The sequence below is a fragment of the Lates calcarifer genome, linkage group LG4 (assembly GCF_001640805.2).
Source record: "Lates calcarifer isolate ASB-BC8 linkage group LG4, TLL_Latcal_v3, whole genome shotgun sequence".
Lineage (NCBI taxonomy): Eukaryota > Metazoa > Chordata > Actinopteri > Centropomidae > Lates > Lates calcarifer.
This window is the reverse complement of record NC_066836.1, coordinates 5,760,101-5,784,752: the sequence shown is the minus strand read 5'-3', so window position 1 is coordinate 5,784,752 and position 24,652 is coordinate 5,760,101. Positions and strand designations below refer to the sequence as shown.

Genomic DNA, 24,652 nt, shown 5'->3' with positions numbered 1-24,652 from the left:
GTTTCTGTTTACATCACTGTGAGTCAGATGCATTGACAACATGGCAGTAATATAACAGTATAGCAAATTTTATTGTCTATCCAACAATAGTGATCCCTTATGGTTTTGTCAAACAGATGACACTAATCAAGTCACTATTTAAATTCAGTTTGACAGTGATTTTAAATAGTGCAGTTATATTAATGCGAGTGCATTTATTTAAGACATCGGATTGCAGTTGATCCCATTCCAGCCTTCGAAACGGCTTCCACGTCAAACCACGTCTCGGTGTACAAAACGTTTTAGAGCATATGATTTTTCATGGTAAAATAAATTACAGGAGAAAAAAATAATAATAATTAGCGTGCTTCTCTAAATATGCCTCATTTCCTGACGTGTTTACAGCAGCGCTAACAGATTATAACAACATGAGAAACATAAGGAATGTTGGTGGAACGTATGGCAAAGGCATTTAAAGATAAAACCCCCTCATTTCTCTGTGTCGCTCAGTCTCTGACGGATTTATACAAGGCTCAAGCTGAGATGTTTAAGGGCACAGAGACTTTTAGGAAAATCACAGAGTAAATGAACATAAACAGTGTGATGTTTTTTGTTTTTTTTTTACCATGAGGTCATTTAAAAGATTTTAAAACACAGGAGGGAAATAAAAAGGTTGCTTGAGAGAGAGAAAATATTGCTACGATCTCTATAATTACACAATGCTGCTGCTGTAAAATCAGCAGCATTTTCACATATAAAAAGCCTATAAAAAGCTGTGTGATACATCTGTATATTCAAAATTACACAGCTATAAAGTGTGATCAAAACTGAGTGATTGTTTTAAAATTAAAGGTTGTGCACGTACCATTTATAACCAGTGTAATAGACCACTGTTGACTAGGTTAGCTGTTCTGAGCGTCACAAGCTTCTTAGAGCGACCCTGCCTCCAGAGGTGGTGCACGAAAGGTTTATACAACATCTGGAATAAATCACCAACTCTTCAGCGTGCAGGAGGCAGGTCCAGTGTTGGAGACTGCGTTTTCTTTACGAGACTACACCGAAAAAACCCCTGACGTGTGAAATTCCTCATGTAGACCCACTTGGCTGAAGACTCTCCGTCCAAGTGCAAAGCTACATCTAACAGCAAAGTGATGGTGGGAACACTTCATCCACCTCCCACCCCCCATTTGTGCTGGTTGAAGTTTGTCCAGTTGGCTTCTGAGGATAGTAAAGATGTGAGGTTGTGTAAGGAGGGAGTGTGTGTTTGTGTGTTTAGTATGTGTGTGTTTGGGAGGCAGGGAGGCAAACTTTAAAATCTTCCCTGCTTGGCGTCCCCGATGGCCCCCCAGACGTCAAAAACAAACTCGTCTGGAAAAGCGAAGTCTCCGAGGGTCTCGTCTAACGCCATGGCGAATTCATCCGGGTTCTTCTTGTCGCGGCCGACCTCCACCATCGTAGCAGCTGGAGAAGGGAAGAGCAAATAGGAGTAACTGAGGAGCTGAGGATTCATGACACAAAATATCAGAACGAGAATCTGTTCCCTGGCCATGACTTTCTTAAAGCGTGGGAACAAGATCCTGTTCCATAGCCACAATTTTCTCAACACATGGGAAAAAGATCCTCCTCCTTAGCCATGACTTGAAGTATGAAAACATCCTATTCTGATCACTCACAACTTCTCACTGCTGGGTTGTCATCAACACTTTCACATTACAGGCGAGTGGAACATATAACAGTGTTGCTGGTGTTAATATCACTCACCAAGCTCAGTGTCTCTGATTCCCATGTAGCTCTCCAGGAGGTCGTCCACCTTCTTCACCGCCTTCTCCTCAAATTCTGTTGGCTGGAAAACACAAACAACTCGGTTTAAAATCATTCAGTTTCTCACTTTTATTGATTTATAGATGAGTACCATCTTTTGAGGGTGTTTTTGTCTGTTTGTTTAGTCATATCTGTGTGTATCTTCTTTATATATATACTATTTACATTGGGAGAACTGTCGTCGTCACCTCAGGATTATTTAGCTTACCTCCTCCTCCACAGTGGCTGGGCCCTTGGAGCGAAGTCTCAGAGTCCCCCTCCCTGTGCCGATCTTATTGTCAGTGGCAGGTTTGGCTCCCTTTGACCTGGGCTCAAGCATTTCTGTCAATCAGAACAGAAACAATATGACAGAGAGTGAAACCTGTCCAGTTGTCTGCTCCAACAGATAACAATATAATGGAGCAGCAGGTATTCTGATATTAAATGAATCTGATTGATATCATTTAATAATATAAGTCATTTTCAAGCCTAAACTCCAGGCATTATCTAGTTTCAACTCCTCAAATGTGACCACTTGCTGTGAGAGTAAATTTACTACTAATATCTGGAAAAGTAGTTTGAAGACACCGTCGTGGCCTGAGGAGGTGTGAATGAAGTTTTTTCACATTTTTTATTGTTTTAGAGCAGAAACTATTAGTGGATTAATCACTTTGCTAATTTGACAGCCAATGTTTTGATGATCAGTCAATCATTAAGTCATTTTTCAACCATAAAAGCCAAAAACAACAGCAGTTTTCAGCCTCTTGAAAATGAAGATTTTCTGCTTTTTTCAGTTATTTTAAGCCATGATGCCGTGACATAAGGCCGTGACTAAACAATTAATTAAGAAAATAATCTGCAGATTAATCGATAATCAGAGACAATCTTTAGCTGCAGCCTGACTAAAAACTCAAAAATCTCACGTGCCCTTGAGGTCTTGATATTGGAGTCTCTGAATCAGACTTAGTATCACTGACACTTGTTCCACATCTTGTTTCTGACTCACCAAAGGCCTTCATCGGCTCAACCAGTTTGAGGGTGAAGAGTTTGTCTCTGGGCAGTTCTTTGAGCATGCGGGCGACTTCGTAATGCCGTGTCCCGACAATGTTGCGTCCGTTAATGCACTCTATGTGGTCGCCCACGCAGATCACCTTCACCCCGTCCACAACACTGCCCTCTTTGATACGCTGCCATGAAGAGAGAGAGGAGAAGACGTCAGTGACAAATATAATTAAAAGAGCAGCACGAAATGAGGTTTGAGGGTTTTTCCAAGCAACACAGCCCAGAGATCAAAACAAGAGAGAGCAAACAGACCGGAGAGAGAGAGAGTGTATTAGGCCAATATAATCTTTTTTCTTGTTTGTGAGCTCGCTGATGTGAAACCACTCGACTCAGCAGGACACAAAATAATATATTATTAAAAAAGCTTCCATGGAAAGCTAAATAACGCTGTTTATTTCTGTATGAGACTTCAAAAGCTTTCAAAAAAGGAATCAAACATTTGTGATGCAAATATATCTGCTCCACCAGCTTAGGAGCATCTGCACTGCAGGGGTTTGGGAGGTTTTAGATAGAAATGACAGGGAATCCGTTCATTTCAATGTATTTTCTTTTGCATATTGAGCATTAAGCTTCATGTCCTAACCTACATTTTGCTCTATAAACCTCTCCAGTCGACAATTTACAGCAAGAGAAGGTGTAAAACAGAGAGAACAGCTGCTCCCCGTGAGTCTACCAGTTTAAATTAAGATGTTGGAGGAGCTGCAACACTTTAACTGTCCAGACATGAAAGGTTAAATCAGAATGAATCAGTGAACTGATTGTGAGCAGTTTATCTTCAAACATGCAGCATCTCTTTAACAGCTCACATAACTCAACAGCGTCACACAGCATTGACCCCCAGGGCTTTATTGTGTCATAAACACCGTCAGGTTATCAGGGTGCAGTGCAGCTTCAGAGTCACATGATGGCACATGTGAGCAGTTTGTTCTGGTGCAGCAACATCACTGAGACCAAATTAATAAACTTAGACCAGCCTGCATCAACAGAGGCAACATATGAAGTTTGTAAAGCTTGTCAAATTAAATATGGCCAACACGTAAACAAATGGGGACTATCTATACTGAAGTGTTTCTTTAATTTTAGTTGTACCTTGTTGCCACATTTACTCTATATGTTTTTTATGAGCAAAAGACAATTTTCTACTCTGGTGGACTCAGTAGAGGATTAATCAGTGATAATAGGTGAATCTTTCAGGTGATTTTTATGGAAGAACATTAAACCTTTATTGGTTTTATGAGTTCGTTTTATAGATTTTCCTGTTTATGTGCACCTCACATTGTAAATCTTTGTTTATTGGACTGTAGACTTTGGAAGCCTGTAGTGGGCAATCTGTATTATTTTGGATTTCTTTTCAACTAAATGATCTTTTGATTATAAAAATAATAAAGAGATAGTCGCACTGCTGTATGGACATACACTCGCTGAGCTCTTTATCAGGAACATCTGTACATCAGCCAATTATGTGGCAGCACATCAATGCATAAAATCATGCAGACACAGATCAGCAGCTTCAGATAATGTTCACTTCAAACAGCAGAATGAGGGAAAAATGTGGTGAATGGGCAGACTGGTTGGAGCTGACAGAACGTACGGTAACTCAGATAACCACTCTGTACAACTGTGGTGAGTCAGAGCAACAACACATGGAGAAGACCACGTCAGGCACAGGCTCACCACAACACAAGACTGGAAAAATGTAACCTGGTCTGATCAATCTGGATTTGTGCTGAGGCTCACAGACTGTATCTGGAGATTTGGAGCAGAATCTCAAGGGACTGTTTCCAAAATCTTGTGGAATCCAGGCCACAAAGAACTGAGGCTGCTTTGAGAGCAAAGGGTGGCGTTCCTAATAAAGTGCTCAGCGAGCGCAAGTCCATGGTACCTGCTGGTCTTGACCTGATTTTTGAGCAAAGCCTCAGTGACCTGACTTTGAGGATAGTTTAAACCAATAAACACAGCGTATTCTTTACATTATTCCTGATTAATTCAACTTAATTTCTGATATAAGAATACACACAATAAATGTGAAGACAGGTGTTCTCTCCTCACCTTTATGAAAGCGTAGCCCGCTCCGTTGTCGGTGATGGTGAGGCCGAGAGCGTCTTCAGATTTATAAACTTCTACCTCCTTCTTGATCCCTTTAATGTGGGCAAAGATAAAATCCTCGAGGCCGATCTGGCCCCCCAGCAGCTTGTCCATGTCAATCTTGTGGGTGTTCAGGGTGCAGAAGAGGATCTGTGCAAAGACATGCAGCAAGCATATGTACTCCAATTAATAAATATGTACAAAAATAAACAGATGCAGAGAAAAAATACACACATTTGATGAGTTGAGTTAAATAAATGGTTAAAAACTACTTTTACTACATGACAACTCTCTAACAGACACTGAGAAAAAAATATTTATCTTATCAGGTTCTAAAACTGTGAAGCAAACACCAAAAATAGTCTGAATCTTTTGAACAGAATCAAAAAAAAGAATCCCTGATTTTAGTCACAGCGTGAAAACTGAGCCGGATTCAAAAATAAAAGTGTAGCCGACAGAGCGCTGTGTCAGTCTGCTAAATACAGGAATCATCAGGGAGCTCTGTCTTTATTGCAGAAGGCTAAGTTATGCAGTTATGCCACCTTCCACCCCGGGGTGTCATCGGTCTGTGTCTAAGTCCCGAGGCAGGACCAGGCCTGTGACGAAACGACCTTTCGTCCTGTGCCAGAAACACAGAAATCTGGCTTCACACCTTGTGGTTGTGGCATCTTGGCAGGACAGAGAAGAGACAGGAGGGAAATGTGATCACCCACAACACGATACACAAGTGTCCAGATTTAACAGCACTTTAAACTGACGGGACGGTGAAACCCAGGACGAGCAGGAGACCGGCTGTGAATCATTTATTCCCCCTCTAACTCACCTAGACACAGCACTAGAGCTATTAATAAAATCAGCTTTAATTGACATTTATTTATTATGGGGCTCAGATATGCCCATATACAAGTCATGCATCCGACTCCTAGCAGGGTTCTGAGAAACACCAAGCCAGGATTTAGCGTCTGACTTCCAGGTTGTGCGATGGTGGAGAGGGACTGATTCCTACTGGTTCATCAGGAATGACCTTTGTGCACCAATCAGGCTCTGGCAGCGAGGCCTGCCTTGTTTGGGCCTTTTATTTTCTCTCTGTGTAACAACAGGCGCCTCTCTCTCTCTCTCTCTCACTCTCTCTCACACACACACACACACACACATTAGCGTTGCCTTGGGTTACCAGACCATTAAAGAATGGGATTATAATGGAGAGGAGGCCGCTAGAGGAGAAGAGTATGGAGGATAGAGGAGGCAATCTGTGTGGTAAGGGAGGGGTGTGCTGTAGCTGAATTGATGGCTCTTTTCCTTTCTTTTTTCCATAACACACCCCTCCCTTGCCTCCCTCCCTCCCTCCACCAGGCCAGGGCATTACCCATGAGTGAGTGGGAGGAACAGCAGCGGACGCCTACACCCGGTTACCAAGGCTGCCGACTGCATTAAGCTGCTTCTCTGCGACGCACGCAGCTCCCAGCACTCCTCTCTCCCTGCTGGGCTGTCAGCCACGGCGCCGATCACACCGCCGGGTGAAGCTAGGACGCAGCGAGCAGTGTCACACTCACTGCAGCTCAACCGCTCCTCTCTCCTCTGACGACCTGACTCACGAGAACAGATACTACACCTCCCACTGCCTGCACCATACTGACCAACGCGACAAAAAAAAGTGAGAAGGCAGGAACTGCAATCTGTTCAACATCACCCATGTCAGCGCTATTTAAGGATCACTGCCTTAAAAAGAGAAATAAAAAATATGAGATAAGAATTCCAGACAAAAGAATGCAGTTTGGCGCTGACACTGATGTGCAAAATTTGTAGAAATGCAGGATTTCCCACAGCTTTTTATACTAGCTTCCCTGATTTTCCTGAAATAAAGAGCGCCTCTACTTTTGTCACAGAAAATGATAACATTTTATGAAGGATAATTAGTGTTTTTAAGCTTGAGAAGACGAGCAGCGGTGCTACATCACACAGCAAAGACCACAAGTTCAATGAGTGAAGCAACTGTCTAGTTTAAAAACTACACTGATTATTAGGATCTAACTGATTCTGCTCAGCAAGTGATTTATCACATCAAGTGTTTGCTTCACAGTAAGTAAAGTACAGTGGTGGAATGTAACTAAGTACATCTACTCAAGTACAGTTCTTAGATACTTGTTCTTCACATGTGTATTTCCAGTTTATGCCACACAGTACTGCTAATGTGTCAAATATTGTACTTTCTACCTCAAAACATTTATTTGACATCTATATTTACTCACTACTTTGTAAATTCAGATTTTACACCCATAATATACTCTATATCATAAAAACTGTGCATTTTTAAGGATTAACTACACAACAGTATATAAAATAGTTAAAATTAGACATGCAAATAGACAAAACAAATGCACCCCAGATGCACACAACACAACCGAGCAGACAATTTGCAGGATGTTTGTCTATTTGGGTGTGTTGTGTGTATTTGACCACTAGGGCGTAAACACTTCTTAAATGTGAGGGTTTGCTGCTTTTCCTTCGTTTTATTTAACGTGATTGTTTGGTTTTGGACAGATGGTCGGACAGACATCTGAAGACATCACCTTCAGCTCTGGGTGATGAAATTATTAACAGATTAATCAGTAATTTAAAAAATAATTGTTAGTAGCTGTGTGTTACTTCTAACTAACGTTCTGACTGTGCCAGTGCTCACTACAACATAACTACTCCATTGCAATTACAGTTTCGTTCCCTTCAGGAAGGTGTGAATAGTTCAGCAGCTCTAAAAATAATTCAACAAAAGGACAGTGATTTGTCAATGCAGACACTGTGTAATATAGTAAAAGTACAGGTAGTACATCTTCTCTCTACAAATCTCCGCCTACATGTATTCACCACAGCTGAATTAGAGATCACTCCTCCCCGCCTGTGTTTGAAGAAAGGTAAAGCTGGATAAATACAGCATTTAATTGGATCTCCCTTTGAAATATACCCTGCACTGAAAGCTCGGCAAACCTGTTTCTTTGGCAACTGAGCCGCTGTCCATTTACAGCCTCTTCAACAGGTCTCTTAATGGCAGAAAAGAGGGTTAGAAAGATTAAACGAGAGAGTATCGCTCTTACACTGTGGAGTCACTTGTGTGTTACAGCGAAATAATGTTTTTTCCTGTTTCCCGCACTCATCTACTGTTATATCTGTGCTGGGTGTCTGAAGTAGTTAACAGGGAATGCTGATGTAAGCTGCATGTTATTGTGGCGTGGCTGAGTTTCAGACAGGAAATCGCATCCATCAGCATTTAAACTGGTGTAATCATTCACTTAACTGCGGATGTGAGATTCTTTAGGATGACTGTTTCATAAAGGTGGGTCAGAAAAGCAGGGTGATACTTATTTTTTAAAGCTCGTCTTAAAACGAACCAGACAAACTAAACCAGGAATAATCTGGTCATCTGGCCAAGCTGTGATCAGACTGAGTCCAGCCTGGTTTATTTTATGACTGAGACACCGAACACTGATCACATCAGTTCACGGGGAAGAAAACAGACATGTAAAGACAAAACCGTGATGTTTACAGCGACAAAGCATCACATACTAAATATATGATATAAAGAATAAAATATTAGAGTAAAAACTAACAAAACCACCGCAACAGATTCATGGCAGCAGCTGTTAGCTCAGTTTGTAGAAGCGCTCGGCCTGTAATTATGTTCTCCTGAGTTCAAGCTTTGTGTGAGTAATGTGAATTCTCTTTGTGTAAAATTAATGTGTAAGATGTTCAAGATGAAACATGACATTAAACAACTTGAGTCTTGTATCAAATACAACCACAGCAAAGTATTTTATGTTGCAGCAGAATACTGACATAATTTACTTAAATTCTCTATCAACTGAGTTGTGATATTTTACATTATTTGGGAGTTTAAAAGAATTTTTAGGTACAACGGACTTGTGAGCGAGGCCTGGATTATTCACCAATCTAGCTCTACATAGCAGCTTCCAAATAGTGGAAATACTAAATAAACAGCTTCAGACTAGCTTTTGTTTTTCTGACGACTGATTTCTGGCTGTCGGATTCTTTTATTTTATTCATGTGACATTTGAAGAGGAACAAACTGTGAGGATGCTACATACTATAGACAGGGGTCAAAGATGTTTATTACTTTTATTTTAATGGCGGTATATTTTAAAGCAGATACTCAAGACTGAAAACATACAAGGTCAGAGTTAAGGCACTTAATAAATACAGTTTATGTGAGTTTAAGTAGGCTACATAAAAGGCAAAGCTCATGTCAAAATCACTCAGGTAGACTGACTGTAACACCTGTTAAACCACAAAAACTAACCTGACCAGCACCTGGCAGGAGACAGAGGGCTGTTCGACAACAACCAGAGGTCAAACTCTCCTCTAATAAATCACCACCACCATCCCCAGGCAAGTAATAACAAATATTAGTTTTCTCTTCACCGTCACATTGATCCTCAGAGAGAACGACAGAAACCTGAAATCACTCCGGCTGCTGTTCGGTGGTGCCGTGACAACGCTTTCCTCCGCATCACTGCTGGTAAACAACCACTTAAATCACTATAAACCAGACCCAGTCCAGCGCTGAACACAAACACTTAAATACACAAACACAAACACACACCTGGGGTCTGTGTCTGCAGCTTCAGACGCTCCTTGTTAGCGTCACATTTGTTTCTGGCTGTGTACACACACACACTGGCACACACACACACAGGGCGAGTTTGTGCTCATTTGCTTGTCACATGTGTAATGAAGCACAATTACAAGTAACCACATGTTCAAACTGAAATCATGCTGCAGGATAATTTCAGAACATGTTATTAGGCACTAATATAATATAACTGGGCTTGTTTAACACACAAGAAGAAAACAATGGCCTCAACCGTGGGAAAAAAAATTACCACTTTTTTACAAGCTAAACCATGGCTTTCTTTTTTAATATAATAAAAATAACCCTACTAGTACAGAAGTTAATTTAAGTTTAAGTCATGTTGTAGTTTGCGGTTTTTTAGAACTGGATTTCATTACATTGAGAGGATTTACAATGTAATGCAGTCCAGTGCAGTCCAGTGTTTAGTTGAATTAATGCATCTCAAAAAGTTTAGGATTGTACAAGAGAGCCAGCTGTATTTTAAAGGACCCCACTCAGCCTGGACATCACCTGCTCTCCCCCCGATACAGATCAATCAGAACCTAAATTAACAGATTAAAAAACAGCTTCTTCCCACAGTTAGTCAAATGCTAAACATCTTCTCCCTTCCCTAAGACTGAGGTACCATAAACTCCGACTCCAAGACCTGGAAAAACCCATGTCACTCTCATTTTTCATTCTGCACTTTATATTATTATCTTTTTGCAAAATTACCTCTGTGTTTACCACCTAATTGTGTTTATTCTATACTGTATTTATAATTTTTGTCTACTTCTATCTATATTTTTAATCTTGTGTCGTCAACCCTAGAGCTGCTAAATTGTCTCTCACTGTTCTGACAATAAAGATCTATTCTATTCTATCTACAGGCATACCTAATAAAGTGATCAGGGAACATACATTCCTATCAGTGTCAGTCATACACCTGCCCTGAGAAGACGTGGATTTACGGCTCTCATAAGCTTCCTCTCAGGCTCACGTCCTGATAGATGTAAGAAGCTGTTACTTAACAGTCTCCACATGCACTCAGAGAATGGAGACAAACTGTGTAATCTAAAGGATGGGACAGTATACAGCTGGGATAGCCTTAACTAAAGTTTGCTTGGTTTCTAACACCATCTAGGAAGTGAGTGCAGGAGCTCAGCTAATACAAACAGCAGACTAAAGCTCCATCAAATGAGATTGTTTCACCTAATCCCCCCCCACCGCCCCTGTGATTAAGAAATGTCTGGCTGCAAACATGGAAGTAAAGCCACCTGGGACCTGGAAAAAAAAAAAACCCAAAAACAAGACGCGTGGTTCACGTCACACGACCGCAGCCCTGATATTCAAAATGTAGGCAAATGTGTGTGTGCTTTCTGTGAGCAGGGAGCAGGCTCACCAACTGCGAACAGGTGGACAAGAGGTAAAGTCACAGAGCCACACCTAAAACTCTACGGCTGCAGGGACAATAACCAGACTTTGACCTGAGCAGAGAGAGCATGTAAAACATCCCAAGCTTCTTTTACTTGTAGTGTATCAGCTGTAATTATATTTCAGATGCCAGTTATTTCATTCAAATTCCTTTCCATCAGCTCTGCTTCCTAAATAAAGGGACCGACTGCAACATAAGCTCTACTGTCTAATTAAGGCGCAACAATAGATGCTCACAGTCAATCCAGACATGATTTGGTTCAATGTGATGTCTGTCTGGAGAGAGATGCGTAACCTATTAAGAGGCAACGAGCGCAGAAGGACGATAACGCCATTGTTTATTACGTAATTCCTATCAGGGTCAGTCAAGAGCTCATGTAGCCTCAGAGCCGTCGATTTACAAACAGCCACAGTCATGGGGTGAGTTTCATTTACAGAAGAGTCACCATGAGGAAGAAGCACCATCTTTAAGTGGGAGAAGTCTTAAAGTTCAGCTTTAGACAATTAGTTTCACTTAATTCACTGATGTTTGGCGAATGTGTCACAGACTAAACATCGAAACATAAACAGTGGAATCTCTGTCCACTGCTCATTTTTCTTGACAACTGCTTTTCCGATCGACTTAAAACTTTGTGGGTATATGAGTTTGACCCAAGGAGCAGCAGGTTTGAGAGCTTCAAACATTGTTTATATTTGATGTGGAGAAAAAAACTATGACACAAGAGATGTGCAGCATACAGACAATTTACAGCGCACACATGCCAGGGTGTTTTAAGAAAGGTGGACTCTTTCTATGTTGTGACCCCATGGATGTAGAGTAGATCTTATTAGATATTATTAGATTATTAGGTCTTACAATACATCCATGCGTCACCCAGACACTATCGGAGCAAAGTAGCCACCTCAAGCAGTAACAAAAACATTTGCACATTTTGAATGGACACTGCAAATGTCCATGAGAATATATTATCATTATATTTTTGATAGTCACGTCTAACCTCCTTTGAATCAATACTTTACTCAGATTACATGCTTAAAAATAGGTTTGATTGTTGACTGATTTCAGATTTAAAATGAGACTACACAGTTTAAAAGCAAAGATACAAGTTTGGCAACTCCTCTGATGGGTATTTTAAAAAATCTTTTATCTACAGCTGTTAACGCTTTGTTTCTATGAGCTAAAACAATTTACTGTTTAGCCTAGAATTGGGCTATACTTAGCCATACAGATCTAAGTCTGTATGACAGCTAAAGCTGTTAGCACATTTAAATATGTCTGATGCTCAGTGGGATATTTGTCTTTTCAGCACATTCTGAGTGCAGACTGTATTTGACAGTTTAGTAATGGAAAACATCTCTAGTGAGGCAGTGAGCTCTCTTTTTGTTGTTGTTATATTACACTTGGACAAGCTCCCAGACAAACTCACGGCACAGGATGAATACCTCTTTAAAATATTTGCCTGCTAACAAGAAAACCATCACACGGAAATGGCTGCAGCCAAACCCTGAAGAACAACCGGACTGCACTCGTCAATGATATAAACTGCGTGGAGAAACTGACCTTTAACTCAATAATAATGGAAGGCATACAGACAACCCATGTCAACCCCCTCTTTTTGCCTGTAAATATGAATAGAAATAAAGTTGTAAAAAAAACATCTCTAGCTCTGACCACAGCCTGGGCTGAAAATCAAACCTCACTACTTTTTCAGTAACCACAAAATGTGCCACTGGTACTGAAAATCCAAAACTACTTGGTCAGATTCATGTCTTGTCTTTGTTACCTGATTTATAGATCAGATAAATCATGAGATTAATCATACATTTGCTACATTTAGACTTTACTTTTAAAGCTCTTCCACAGATGTGCTGATGCACTTTTTGGTGGAAGTGTTTTAGAGAAGTGTTTTGAGGATGTGGTGCTGTATATTGAGAGAAGTGTTTCTAATACTTTGTCCACCCTCAACTCATATAAATGGGGGAACAAAAGATTAGAAACACAACAGGTAGCCAGTTCTACCTGCAGATATCCCCTAAAATATAGACGTCCAACAGCGCTGATATTTTTTTGTTCTGTTTGACACAGGTCACATCTGAACATCAGCACAGCAGTGATGTTTGGTGGTGTTTATGGAGGGAGGAGGACCTGGGCAGAGCCGATCCCCTGGGTCCTCTGGGACGCCTCTGGCTGTGGCTGGGACGGGTTATCTGGTTAGATTTGAGGCTGTGCCGCAGCCGGACACGAGGGACTTCCTGTGGTAAAAACCGTGGAGTCCAACATCTAACATTATCACATCATGCTCCTTCACTCTGTCTGTTTGTCTTTGTGTCTGCAGAACTATTTGTGCCACGTTTCTGAATGGGCCAATGTACTGAGTGACACACACACACACACACACACACACACACACAAACACACACACAAACACACACTCTCTGCATCTACTACACACCAAAGGATGCCAATGTGCCAATGTGGCTTCACAAAACAACTTGATAGTGACATGTTGACATATGGTTGTTATTTTTCCTCCTACCTGCTTGAGGCACTGAAGCATTTTATATGCTATACTTGTCTGCTGCTAATAGTTTATTGCACATTGGACTGCACCTTCAGTACTGCTCTTTGTGACCTTTTAACAATTAAAAAAAAAAATGTTTTAAACTCAGGGAGTGCCATCGTAATTTTGCTCATCTTGCACAGCAGTATAATACCAATAAAGCTCATGTCTTACTTTTTCTTTTCTGTCAGTGTGAAACCTGCCAAAATAAACACTAATGTGATTCTTTGCTGATTCCTGTACTTTAGAGTTTCAGTCGTCCTCCTTTACACAGAGGTCAAAGTTCAAAATGAGCTACAGAACAACACCTCTGGAGCTGGTGGAGGTGGGGCAGTGCTCATAGAGATGGAGGCAATGCAACCTGCTGAAAATCATCTAAAATCCCAAATCTATTTAGCTCCTCTGTGTTAATGTGCTTAGTGTTAGGAAAAGAACACGCTGTGAGGCAGTTTCTGTACCACAACAAGTCTAGACAGAGACAGAAAGACCTTATGAATGTTGCTGAGAGACATGATGGAACAAATACCTGTAGAAAAATGGCTTAAGTCCCATTCAGACCAAAAAAATTATCAATCAGTCAAGTCAGAAAGGCAGTGGCCAGTTCCAGAGAAGAAGTCAAGTCACTTATCAAATCAACCACATGTGAAGTTCCCTATTGTGTCACTGTGTACCAATGCCACTGAGACAAATTCCTTTCCAATTATTGCACTTATACAATGACGCAACTGTATCTCTGAGCTTCAAGAGGCAAAGGAAGCTCACGTCTCATGCTCCTGCAGTAAACCCGGCTGATAACAGGCTGCCCCGCCGGCCTCTCTAGTCATATTGAGGCTGACAAAAGCCAAACATGCCACTCACACTTTCCTTTGAAAAGGAGAGCTCAAGCAGTCTGGGCTCAGAGGTGCTGCTTTTGTTTTCAGGACCTCCACGTAGACATGCACCTTTTGCTCATGCTTCCTGGTGGAATTTGATGTTGAATGGCCGTGAAAAACTGTATCTAAAATTAGAGGCAACATTATGTCAGCCACCAGGTGATGGCATGATGAAGATAAGATGCAGATATTTCTCAATCCAGCAGGAGTAAAGGTGTGTAGGGCTGACAAGAGGGTGTGCCTTCATAAACACAGACTAGCTTTGACACTCGACAATCAAAGCTGACTTTAATGGCCACCACGGGACTAATCTCTTAGAAAATCCACTTATAAAACTGTTTACCCAAACCTTTACTGCAAGCATCCATCTTTCAGGGCTGAAGGAAGTATTCATACTTAAGTAAAAGTAGCAAAACAACAGCGTACAAATACTCTATTATGAGTCTTACTTTTAAAAATAAACAGGGAGTACAAGAATTTAATTATTTTCTGTAAATAATAAAACTCATTCTGCAACAAAATGGCACCTGTCTTTGTTATATTCTAGATTATTCTATTAGATTATACATTAACATCCAAGCTATAGTTTAAGGTTGTAGTTGGCTGGTTTCAAGCTTATTTGAACTATTTTATGTACAGTTGGAAAGACTGTAGCTGTAAAATGTAGTGGAGTAAAAAGTTAATGTGGTGTATTGAATGAAAAGCTGGACTGGAAAGATTTAAGGAAGGTACAAGTACTCCAAAACTCTGCTGAAGCACATTAGTTAAGTAAATGTACAGTTTCCACCACTGCCATTCAGATCATTTACTTAAGTAAAAGTAACAGTACTACACTATGAAAAAAGTCCTTGGCAAGTGAAAGTCCTGCACTCAAATTTTTTACTTGAGTAAAAGTAGAGAAGTGTTATCAATAAAATCTAAAAATAAAGTAATACTTGTTTTGCAAGAAAAATATTGTATTATTAGATTGTTTAAGCTGGTGTATTCATATGTGAGCAGTATTTTACTACTGTGGCTGCAAGGGTGGAACTAGTTTCAGCTACTTTACATACAGTCAGGTAGCTTAGTCTAGAAAGAGACCACGAAAAAACTAAGTTCTGATGCACAAATACTGATACATTATCTGGACTTTTTTTGTAATCTTAGCTTCTTCTTCTTTTTTTTTTCTTTTTAAAAAAAAAAAAAAAAAAGAAATTAATGATAATTGGAGTCTCAAATGCTTACTTAAATAAAACATCTAAGAGGTTTAAAGGGCAAATGTCATGTAATGGTGGAATGTTGGAACTGCTTACGACTTACAGACTTCTATTTGGATGAGATTACAACCCAAAAAGGTTGAAAACAACTGGTTTAACCTTAATTAATGTACTGTGTTTTATAAGAAACATTTCCCTTTGAAGTCTGAGGCCTAAGGCAGAAGATGAGTATGAGCAAGCATGTGAGAAGTATTTTCTAGTTTACTTCAAGACCTCAAGGGTCAACAACTGATATTTACCCCGGGGTTCCCCCGAAGTTCAATCCGGCCATGATCTCTGCTTTAACGCTGTAAAAGTCTGGAAAGTCTAGTCTATCAGAATACTTCACGTACTTTGAGTAAAACAGAGCTTTAACCCGTGAATGCAGCACTAAATCCTTTACATGATCCTTTACATGACTTTTTCCTCCCTCCGTTTAACAACAACAGGTGACACCTTACCTCAGGTGGGCTTATATTAAACGCCTCTGCTATTTTTCCGTACAGCTCCTTGACATTGGCAAATCCCTCGATCCTGCCGGTGGGGCTACCGTGCGCCAGCTGCGTGTGGAAGACCAGTTTGGGCCGCAGGTTGGCAGGTGGAGGCGGGAGCCCCGCTCCGTTCACGGCGGATTTACTCAAGCTCCCGACACCTGCGTGTCCGCCGCTGACCTCCTCGTTCTCCACCAAATGCTCCTTCGTCGACTTGTTTTTCTTCCTCCATGGTCCCAACGGCATTTTTTGTTTGTTTTGTTTTGTTTGGTTGTTTTTCACCGAGTAAAAACACAGAAAAGTCCGAGCCACTGCTATAACATTGAAGTACCTGTTGAGTTCCAAGCCCAACGGTCGTGTTGTCCTTATTTACTTCCTTCTTTCCTCCTAGCTTTCCTCAGTCTCTTCCTTCCTTCCGCGAGCACCTTTCCTTTCCTCACCTGCCCACCACAGCCGAGGTTTGACTTCGTTCTTCGACAGCGACTCGGCGGTGTAAATATTCAACAGGTAGGTGGTGAGTGTGGGATAAACTCTGTCACAACCCCGGGTGGCTGGTCTGCGGCTAACAATAGCTTCTCTGTTTGTCTCTCTCTCGAGCGTGCCGCGGGACGCAGGCGCAGTGGGATGGACCCGGGGCTCCACCGGGCAGGAGGGTCAGTCCCGGTGCACCTGTACTCCGCCGCAGGGGGACCAGCACCTTAAAACAATTATTGTGGTATTTTTTTTAAACACATGGTGCATGGATACAGGTATACTCACTCGACATGGCCTATTTAAGAGGTAGGTTCACAATTACAAAGTTCACAAGTAATATTATTTCAATATGAGTGTCTGTCACATGAATACAAACCTTTATATTAGACCCTCACAGCATGCTAATGCTAAAGTAATATTTAATTAAAATTGTAATGAAAAATACTGTAAGTAATTTAAATAATTCTGCTTTAAGAAGCCTAACTTTATTTGATGGTTTCCTTTAATATTTTTATGTAATTCCTGTAATGTTTACACAAAGTATGCTGTAATATTTTGTATTATATCTGTGTAGGGGAGTGTCAGTATGCATCTGCAGCCTCTTTCCATCTCAAGTGTGAACAAAATTGAAGTTCAGGTAGTGTTTTGTGGCACAAAAAGGCACCTGAGAGCATGATTTACCTGCACAAAGTCTCTGGAGGAGACAGAAAACGTCTACAAAGTGACACAAAACAAATAAAAAGTGACACAAAATGACTACAGTGAGATGCAAAATGACCAAAAAGAGAGGCATAATGGCTTCAAGGGGACTCTAACAGCCATAAAGAGATGCAAAACAACATCTCAGAGGGCCTTTTGCATGTCTGTGCCCAGTTTCTAATAATCCATTCATACAGTCCATATGTAGGCTACATTTAAACAGGTTTTTCTTGTTGTATAATCATTCCTTTTGTTCATGCTGGCCAGCAAGAGATCCCTTCCTTATACACTTTCAGTGTAAATGATAATTTATCTGAAGTTAATATGAGGCTTCAGTTGTCTGAAATAGACAAATCAAGTAGATATCTTTAAAAGGTACAGCACTCTTTATTTAGCTGTTGAATCCTCATGTTAGCTTCATGTACGCTGTGAAATTCATTGTTACACAGATCACAGACTTTGGATCTCGAGACAATATGTACCTTTTAGCTACTTACAGATAGCGAGACAAATAATGTTCTAAAAACATTGGTCAAAAGTCTAAATGAAGGACTCAAAATCAAGAAGCAGCCTCGATGTGACACTAAGATCCACATTAGACTCCTGAGTCGACAGATCAATTTTTAAAAGGCTCTGGCTCAGGGATTTAGGTGTTTTTTTGTTTTTAATCCACTTTCAAATCGTTAGCACTCTATAACAAGAGAAAAGCATGTTTGGTGTAAAGCCTGTATTGTCTAAATTAAACTATTCTTCGTATGTTATTGTGAATTTAAACTGCTCCTTATTATGCCCAGCAATAGAACCCCACATCCCCCTGGGAATGAATGGAAGTCCACATGGAAACATATCAGAAAACCATAATATAAGACCTGATCTTTAAAATCCACATACATGTCAGTATTTCTTGTTAAAACTGGCTTTGAGGAACCATTTTGTGGTACTTGTAGAGGCTGTGTATCGAAAGTGAAGTGTTAATATACTGTATTTAATGGTGGTGCATTCACTGAATGTCAGCTCAAGCGATTAAATGTCACACTTTAAAAAGAGAAACTATAAAAAAAACTCTAGCATCATCACTCATGACACATCCAGGTGTTGAAAAATAACAGTTTCATGTGGTGACTTACTGAAAAATATGATCACATTAAACTGTGATCTTAAGTTAGTCATCATTATAACGCAAGCAACCACTGACAGAAACCAATAATTAACAGTGGTTAACAGTGCATTAATGTATGTTTTTTTTCCATAAACGACCTAGCATGAGACTCATCTTATATAATGAGTATAATGGATACAGTAATTGCAGTGGAGATTGCCATCAGGCTGGTAATATCTCACACTGAGCGGGAGCAGGTGTGTTTACTCACCACCCTCCCTTGATAATAGTGACTCATCATTTGCACAAATCGCTAACACATGCTGCTGTGCATGTACAGTGAGTATTTTAGGGATGCCGTTTAGCACAAATCTTGGTTGGTGAAAGGAGCGATTTGTGCAACACCAGAGGCCTAGTTAATAACCTGGGTAACATTTTTGATAGATTAGTGGTGGAATGCAACAAAAAATGCAGCTTATCTGATAGTAAATGAAAATATGTAATAAATTCAAGCTGTTATGTTGTTTTAATAGAGCCCACACACTGAAATATTGTTTTTAAAGCCACACTTTCAGCCTGGAGGCCCCCTCTGTCTACCATAGGCCCTCCCCCTTGCCAGGGGCCCCTGAGCCATGATGAGTGATGTGGCGTCCCCTGGTGGGAAAACGTAAAGGCCTCAGTGTTGGCAGCTGATCTCCAGCAGCTGAGACCAGACGGCTATATTTACACAGTCATGGTTTGTCCATTAGTAACTTAAAAGTATTAAATTCAGACGATATATTTTTAATTTTGATCTTTGCACATGAGAAAGTTTACCGTATAAGTTTTACAACAACAAAAATATTCACATTTGACTATCAAAATATACCGTTATATCTGCAGAAACCACACATCATCTCCTGGTGCTGTAGAGAACCAATTTTGTGTAATATTGCTATGCAGACTGACTATAAATAGGCCCTAAGCAGTATTAGTGGTTTTTTAAAGTGCACTGTTTATTTCACAGAGGAGGATTCATTCGACATTTGAATGCCTCTCCATGACTGAAACAGCTCAAGATCAGTTCATGAGGAAATATTTATTTTAAAATTCAAGTCCAGTTATCCTCACATGTCTAAACATGACGATCCAGACGAGTTTACTCAACCACTTTCCTGTTGAATAACTCGTACACAGGCTTTTTTAAAACAGCCTCCAATCTGAAGCTTCATGACAAAATAAACATGAACAGTTAAAATGGCGGTAATAAAGTACTGTCAGATCTAAAAGTTTGGCACCGCTTCTCTAGTTTTTTTTTTGTTTTGTTTTTTTGTTTGGCAACTACAGACTCATTCACAGCCAAATACTCTGAACAAACAAAAAGATAAAGTGATTGTGGAAAAGACCCACATACATAAAATGTGCACTTTCAGATATCAAGAACCCACACAGTCTTTCACCTGTATCAACCTGGCAGCATGCATGGTATTTATAAAACACCAAATAGCTCAAAAATAGAAATTGCACATTCGTCAGTAGGGGAGGGGGAGAGGGAAGGGAGGGGGGGTCCATCTGTGAGCTGTCAGAACTGTCCTTGTGTGTGTTTGTGTGTCTGTCTGTGTGTGGTTTTGTGCAACGAGGGGCGAGTGCTGTCATGCTGTCATCTCCCCTCGGCTCGGTCCGTGTCCTTCGTCAAACCTAAGCAGGTAAATGCCGCTTCAGGACGTCCTTGGCATTGCCGGGCAACGTTTCTGGAAAGTTTACGTCAAACTCCACCACCAGGTCTCCTCTCTGCTCCGGGTTTTTGGGGAAGGGGAGACCCTGACCAGTGACAGTCTTTCTCATGCCGGGCTTGATGACGTCTGTGATCTTCATGTTGCACGTCTTCCCGTCTATCGTTGACACGGTGACTGAGCAGCCGCACAACGACTGGAGAGACAGAAATATGGACGACAGAGTGAGGATCAGCAACCAACTCATGACCTACTGCAGGTGGAAATGGCACACGCAATTCACCCCTGATTTGTTCAGATTTATGCAAATATATAATGAGAATAATTATCAGTACTCATTAATGTAGGCAGCAGAAATATGTAGCATGATAATATAAAATTATCATAGCATCACCCTAAAATTTATCTTAAACTTGATAAATGATAATATTGAATAATCTTTATTAGCAGCCCTGTGTGTGGACACATCTGTACAGTCCCAGATCTAGAGGATTTATAAAAGCTGATCATATGTTCCATCTGTATTTTTACATTATCACGTAATATAAACAAACATTTTTGATATGGATTTGTGAATTTTAGCAAATTCTTTGTGCTCAGTGCTCTCTGGTGGTCAAACCATGAACCTCAAACATTCCTTTAGCGATTACTTCTGTCACTTAACATAAACCTGCAAAAAGTCAATATGCTCCAGTGTATCAGAGCAGCTGATTTATAAGTCAAGCTTTGCTGCCAAGCTTACGTTATCAGTCGTACTATTTGATTGTGAGTTGCATCTACACTCACTAGCCACTTTATTAGGTACAGTGTCATTAGCTGTGCCTAATAAAGTGGCTGGTGAGTGTATCTATATACACACAGTTTATGAAATACCAACAACCCTGCCATGCTCAAAGCCACCTAAATCACCTTTCTTCCCCATTCAACTAGGTAGGTCGTCTTCACCATGTCTACATGCCTAAATGAACTGAGTTGCTGCCATGTGATTGGCTCATTAGATATTTGCATTAACGAGCAGTTGAACAGGTGTACCTAATAATGTGGTGGTGTATATCAATCACACAGCATCATGAGCATGTTTGGCATCATTTGTAAAAGATTTGTGAGTGGTATTTAGCCCCAGTACCTGAGCAAATTACTCAACTATTCTGACAAAATAATCCTAATCTAATGTCCTTTTACTGGCTTTTTCCAGAGCTTTCAACTGCATCTCATATTTTATTTTCTTGTATTTCTGATGAAGACCCTGAGATATTGAGGAAAGCTCCAGAAAATCCTCGTACGATTATGTACGAGATGTATCTGAGGACAGTAGGAGAACCATATAAGTACATCTTGAACCGTGTGTGTGTGAGTGTGTGTGTGGGCGGCCGCCGCCTCTCTGCCCTCCCTGTGATACAGCTCCTATTTCTCAATGTCGATGATCCAGATTACATAAGTGCACATCCGAAGTGTGTGTGTGTGTGTGTGTGTGTGTGTGTGTGTAGTTAGGTACTATGCTCATGCAGTACACCTGCACTTCACTTTCCAGGAAAAACAACTTTTCAGGCAGACTACCTACAGTTTTATTGATGTGACCAGGCCTTTAAAGCACCACTCTCATGTAAATGTGAGCCTGTTCTGAATGCAGTGACTAATCCACCTATCAGACTCTATTAATACTACTACACTCAGTCACAGTGGGTGCCAAAATAGAAAAATGCCTCACCTGTCGTAAGCTCACGCGAACAGGATACACAATGTTGGAGCCTTCCCGCCTAAAGTGAGGGTGTGGCTTGTCCTTGATGACAAAAACAATGTCAGCAGGAATGGTGTTTGGTGACTCGTCTCCCTCTCGCGGGAACGTGATCTTGGTTCCCTCTTTCCAGCCCCGCTTGATCTCGATCGTGAGGATCTTATCCTCGGTGCGCATGGTCCTGCCGTCCGGGTTTAGCCTCTTGCGAGAGATTTTCATCCTCTTGGTGCAGCCATGGAAGACCTCCTCCAGGGAGACCCTCAGTTCGTGGATGATGGCCGGGTCCTGCTTCCGGCGCTGCTGGCCACCAAGGCCAATGTGGCCGTCCCGGGGGAAGCCGTTCAGGTTGAAGCTGGTGAAAGAGCCGAAGGGGTCGTTCCCGTCCACCTCCATGTCCTCGTCGTCCCGCCCGTTGGCTTTGCGGCCGAAGAACATCTCGAAGGGGTTGGAGCCGCCGAAGAAAGTGGCGAAGGTGGCGTGAGGGTCCCCGTGGAAGGTGTAGGTGAAAGTGCTGCCCTGTCCGTCACCGGTGGGTCCACTTCCTCCCTTGAGACCTGGTGGACAACAGACATGACTCATCAGTCCTGACATTAACACTGAGCAGTGGGAACTGCTTTGATGACAGGGATGCACAATCCAAGTGGCTCATGTTTCAGCCATGAATTGTCCAATCAATGACTCATTGCAGGTAAGTAGAGCTGCAGTGACTCGTCGATTAATTGGTGAATCAATCAACAGAACTATTTTGACAACCAATTAATTGCTTTACTCATTTTTCAGACATTAGCTGGTTCCAGCTGCTTCGATCAGAGAATTTACTGCTTTTTGTAGCTTTGTCTTTTAGTGTTTTCACTTCAATTCATTCAGTTACGACAGCCTGCTGGATCAGTTTTAGCACCATAGCAACCCCTGGTCCCAGTAAGTTCAACACAGTGTGGTAAAGAAATGTTAAATTTGCCAAAAAGAGAGCACTGGTATCAGACTGGTGGATTCGACTGCACTGTTCGATGAGGTAACTTTTTAAGTCTTTGGTTTTTGGTGGACAAATTCTCAAGATCTCCAGTCTTTTTAACTGCTACAGCAGATTCTGTGGGTTTGTCCAATGAGCACTGTTAAAGATCTTCCATCTTGCATCATCAAGAAAGCACACACCTAGATGCTCTGTTTGTTGCATGGCATCCTTAAGCTGTTGAAAGAGGCAGTGAAATAGACACAGTTTGCATATCTTTGCATACTTTACAATTAAAATACACTTACTCTTTCCTTTTATGTCAACGTTCCTCATGTACCTCCTATTACATCAGTGGTTATAATTAAGTACCTTTGCAAAAATCCAGATATGTCATCTTTGATTTTGAATATATGGATGCAGAGACAATCTGTGGTCTTTGCTTCACTTTCCCACATCAAACCTGCCTCCCACCCTCAACCATCTGGACTTAAAATTAAATAATACATACTGTACAGAAAGGTTGAACATAATTAAAATACTTCTTTTTTCCATTAGGGCACCCACATTTTTGAGAAAATCTGTTCTGGAAACGGTGACAAGCCTTTATTTCTCTTCTGATAGGAGCTTATTCCTGCAGATCTTGTATAATAGGATGATAATAAGTAATAAAATGTACAAAACTGTAGGTCTGAGAGCTACTGAACAGCTGTTTTCTGGGCCTGCTGGTTTGCTGGTTGCAGAGTGTGACTTGAATTAAAGCCAGCTGTGTTTTACATCCAACCATCCGGCTTTATAACGGGTTATAACGGTGTATTGAGGGTGAATTCAGAGCCGTCACACAAGGGTAAAAAGGTATTTTAGTGACATAAAATATGCACATTACCTTCCTCGCCATACTGATCATAAATCTCCCTTTTCTTCGGATCACTGAGGACTTCATATGCCTCAGCGATTTCCTTAAATTTCTCCTCGGCGGCTGCAGACTTGTTTTTGTCCGGGTGCCATTTCAGCGCTTGTTTTCTGTAAGCTTTCTTTATATCCTCGTCTGATGCTCCTTTAGAGATACCCAGCGTTTTGTAATAATCTTTACCCATTTTTCACGTATCCCAGAATAATAAAATAATATATATAAAAAAATAAAAAATAAAAAAACACGGAGAAGAGCTGGTAGACTGGAGTGAGTCTGGTCGACGGATGGGTTGTCACAGCAGAGAAGCGGCCTCAGTCTGGACTAATCGACAATAAGCAGCCGCAGACAGTTACACGGTGCAGGATGAGGACCATTTAGAGGCGGTTAGTCAACGCCGTGGACCCTCTGTTATTTATCTGTGACTGGATGACCCTCTCTAAATAGCCTCAGCTCCCTCCCCTGCATCCACAGTCGCCAAAGTCAAGTTCAACACCATAAATAATTCTGGATCCGGTGCCAGAGGAATTAAAAGTGATTCAGTTCATTCTGGTAGTCGTGTCATTTTTGTATTATATGATGCAGTGTTGTCTTTATCATGGTTATTACTTATACTTATGGCTTGATTAACCTGCTGGATGCCATGGAATACAAAGCCAAAATGAAAACTGGGTTCTGCTCCAATAAGTAAGAAGATCTTAATCAATATCCCGATTAATATTTGTGACCCAACAAACATGAAACAGATTAGATTACAGATTGAGTGGTAGTTTATTGAAAAACAGTCTAATATCATTGTTTATTCAATATTTCTGTTTATGGCTGCCTTTAATGAACACCATTTCCCATAAGTCCTACACATTCATGGGTTAAATGAGGTGATTCCATGAGTGGAGGTCAAGGGGTCATGAGTTTAACACTTAACACTGTAGAA

The 24,652-nt window shown here is 40.9% G+C and overlaps 2 protein-coding genes across 2 annotated transcripts; both read right to left on the bottom strand.

Moving 5' to 3' along the window:
- Positions 1-52: 52 nt before the first annotated feature.
- On the bottom strand, positions 53-16,761 carry gipc2 (GIPC PDZ domain containing family, member 2). Its single transcript, XM_018678059.2, has 6 exons — positions 16,111-16,761; positions 4,891-5,076; positions 2,786-2,966; positions 2,009-2,121; positions 1,741-1,822; positions 53-1,440 (listed from the first exon to the last, which is right to left on the bottom strand). The coding sequence occupies exons 1-6, from the start codon at positions 16,384-16,386 to the stop codon at positions 1,289-1,291; spliced, it is 990 nt and encodes a 329-aa protein (XP_018533575.1). The 5' UTR covers positions 16,387-16,761; the 3' UTR covers positions 53-1,288.
- A 2,413-nt stretch (positions 16,762-19,174) lies between these two features.
- On the bottom strand, positions 19,175-24,215 carry dnajb4 (DnaJ heat shock protein family (Hsp40) member B4). The gene is made up of 3 exons (XM_018678061.2): positions 23,695-24,215; positions 21,833-22,413; positions 19,175-20,320 (listed from the first exon to the last, which is right to left on the bottom strand). The coding sequence occupies exons 1-3, from the start codon at positions 23,903-23,905 to the stop codon at positions 20,090-20,092; spliced, it is 1,023 nt and encodes a 340-aa protein (XP_018533577.1). The 5' UTR covers positions 23,906-24,215; the 3' UTR covers positions 19,175-20,089.
- Between the last annotated feature and the right edge of the window lie 437 nt (positions 24,216-24,652).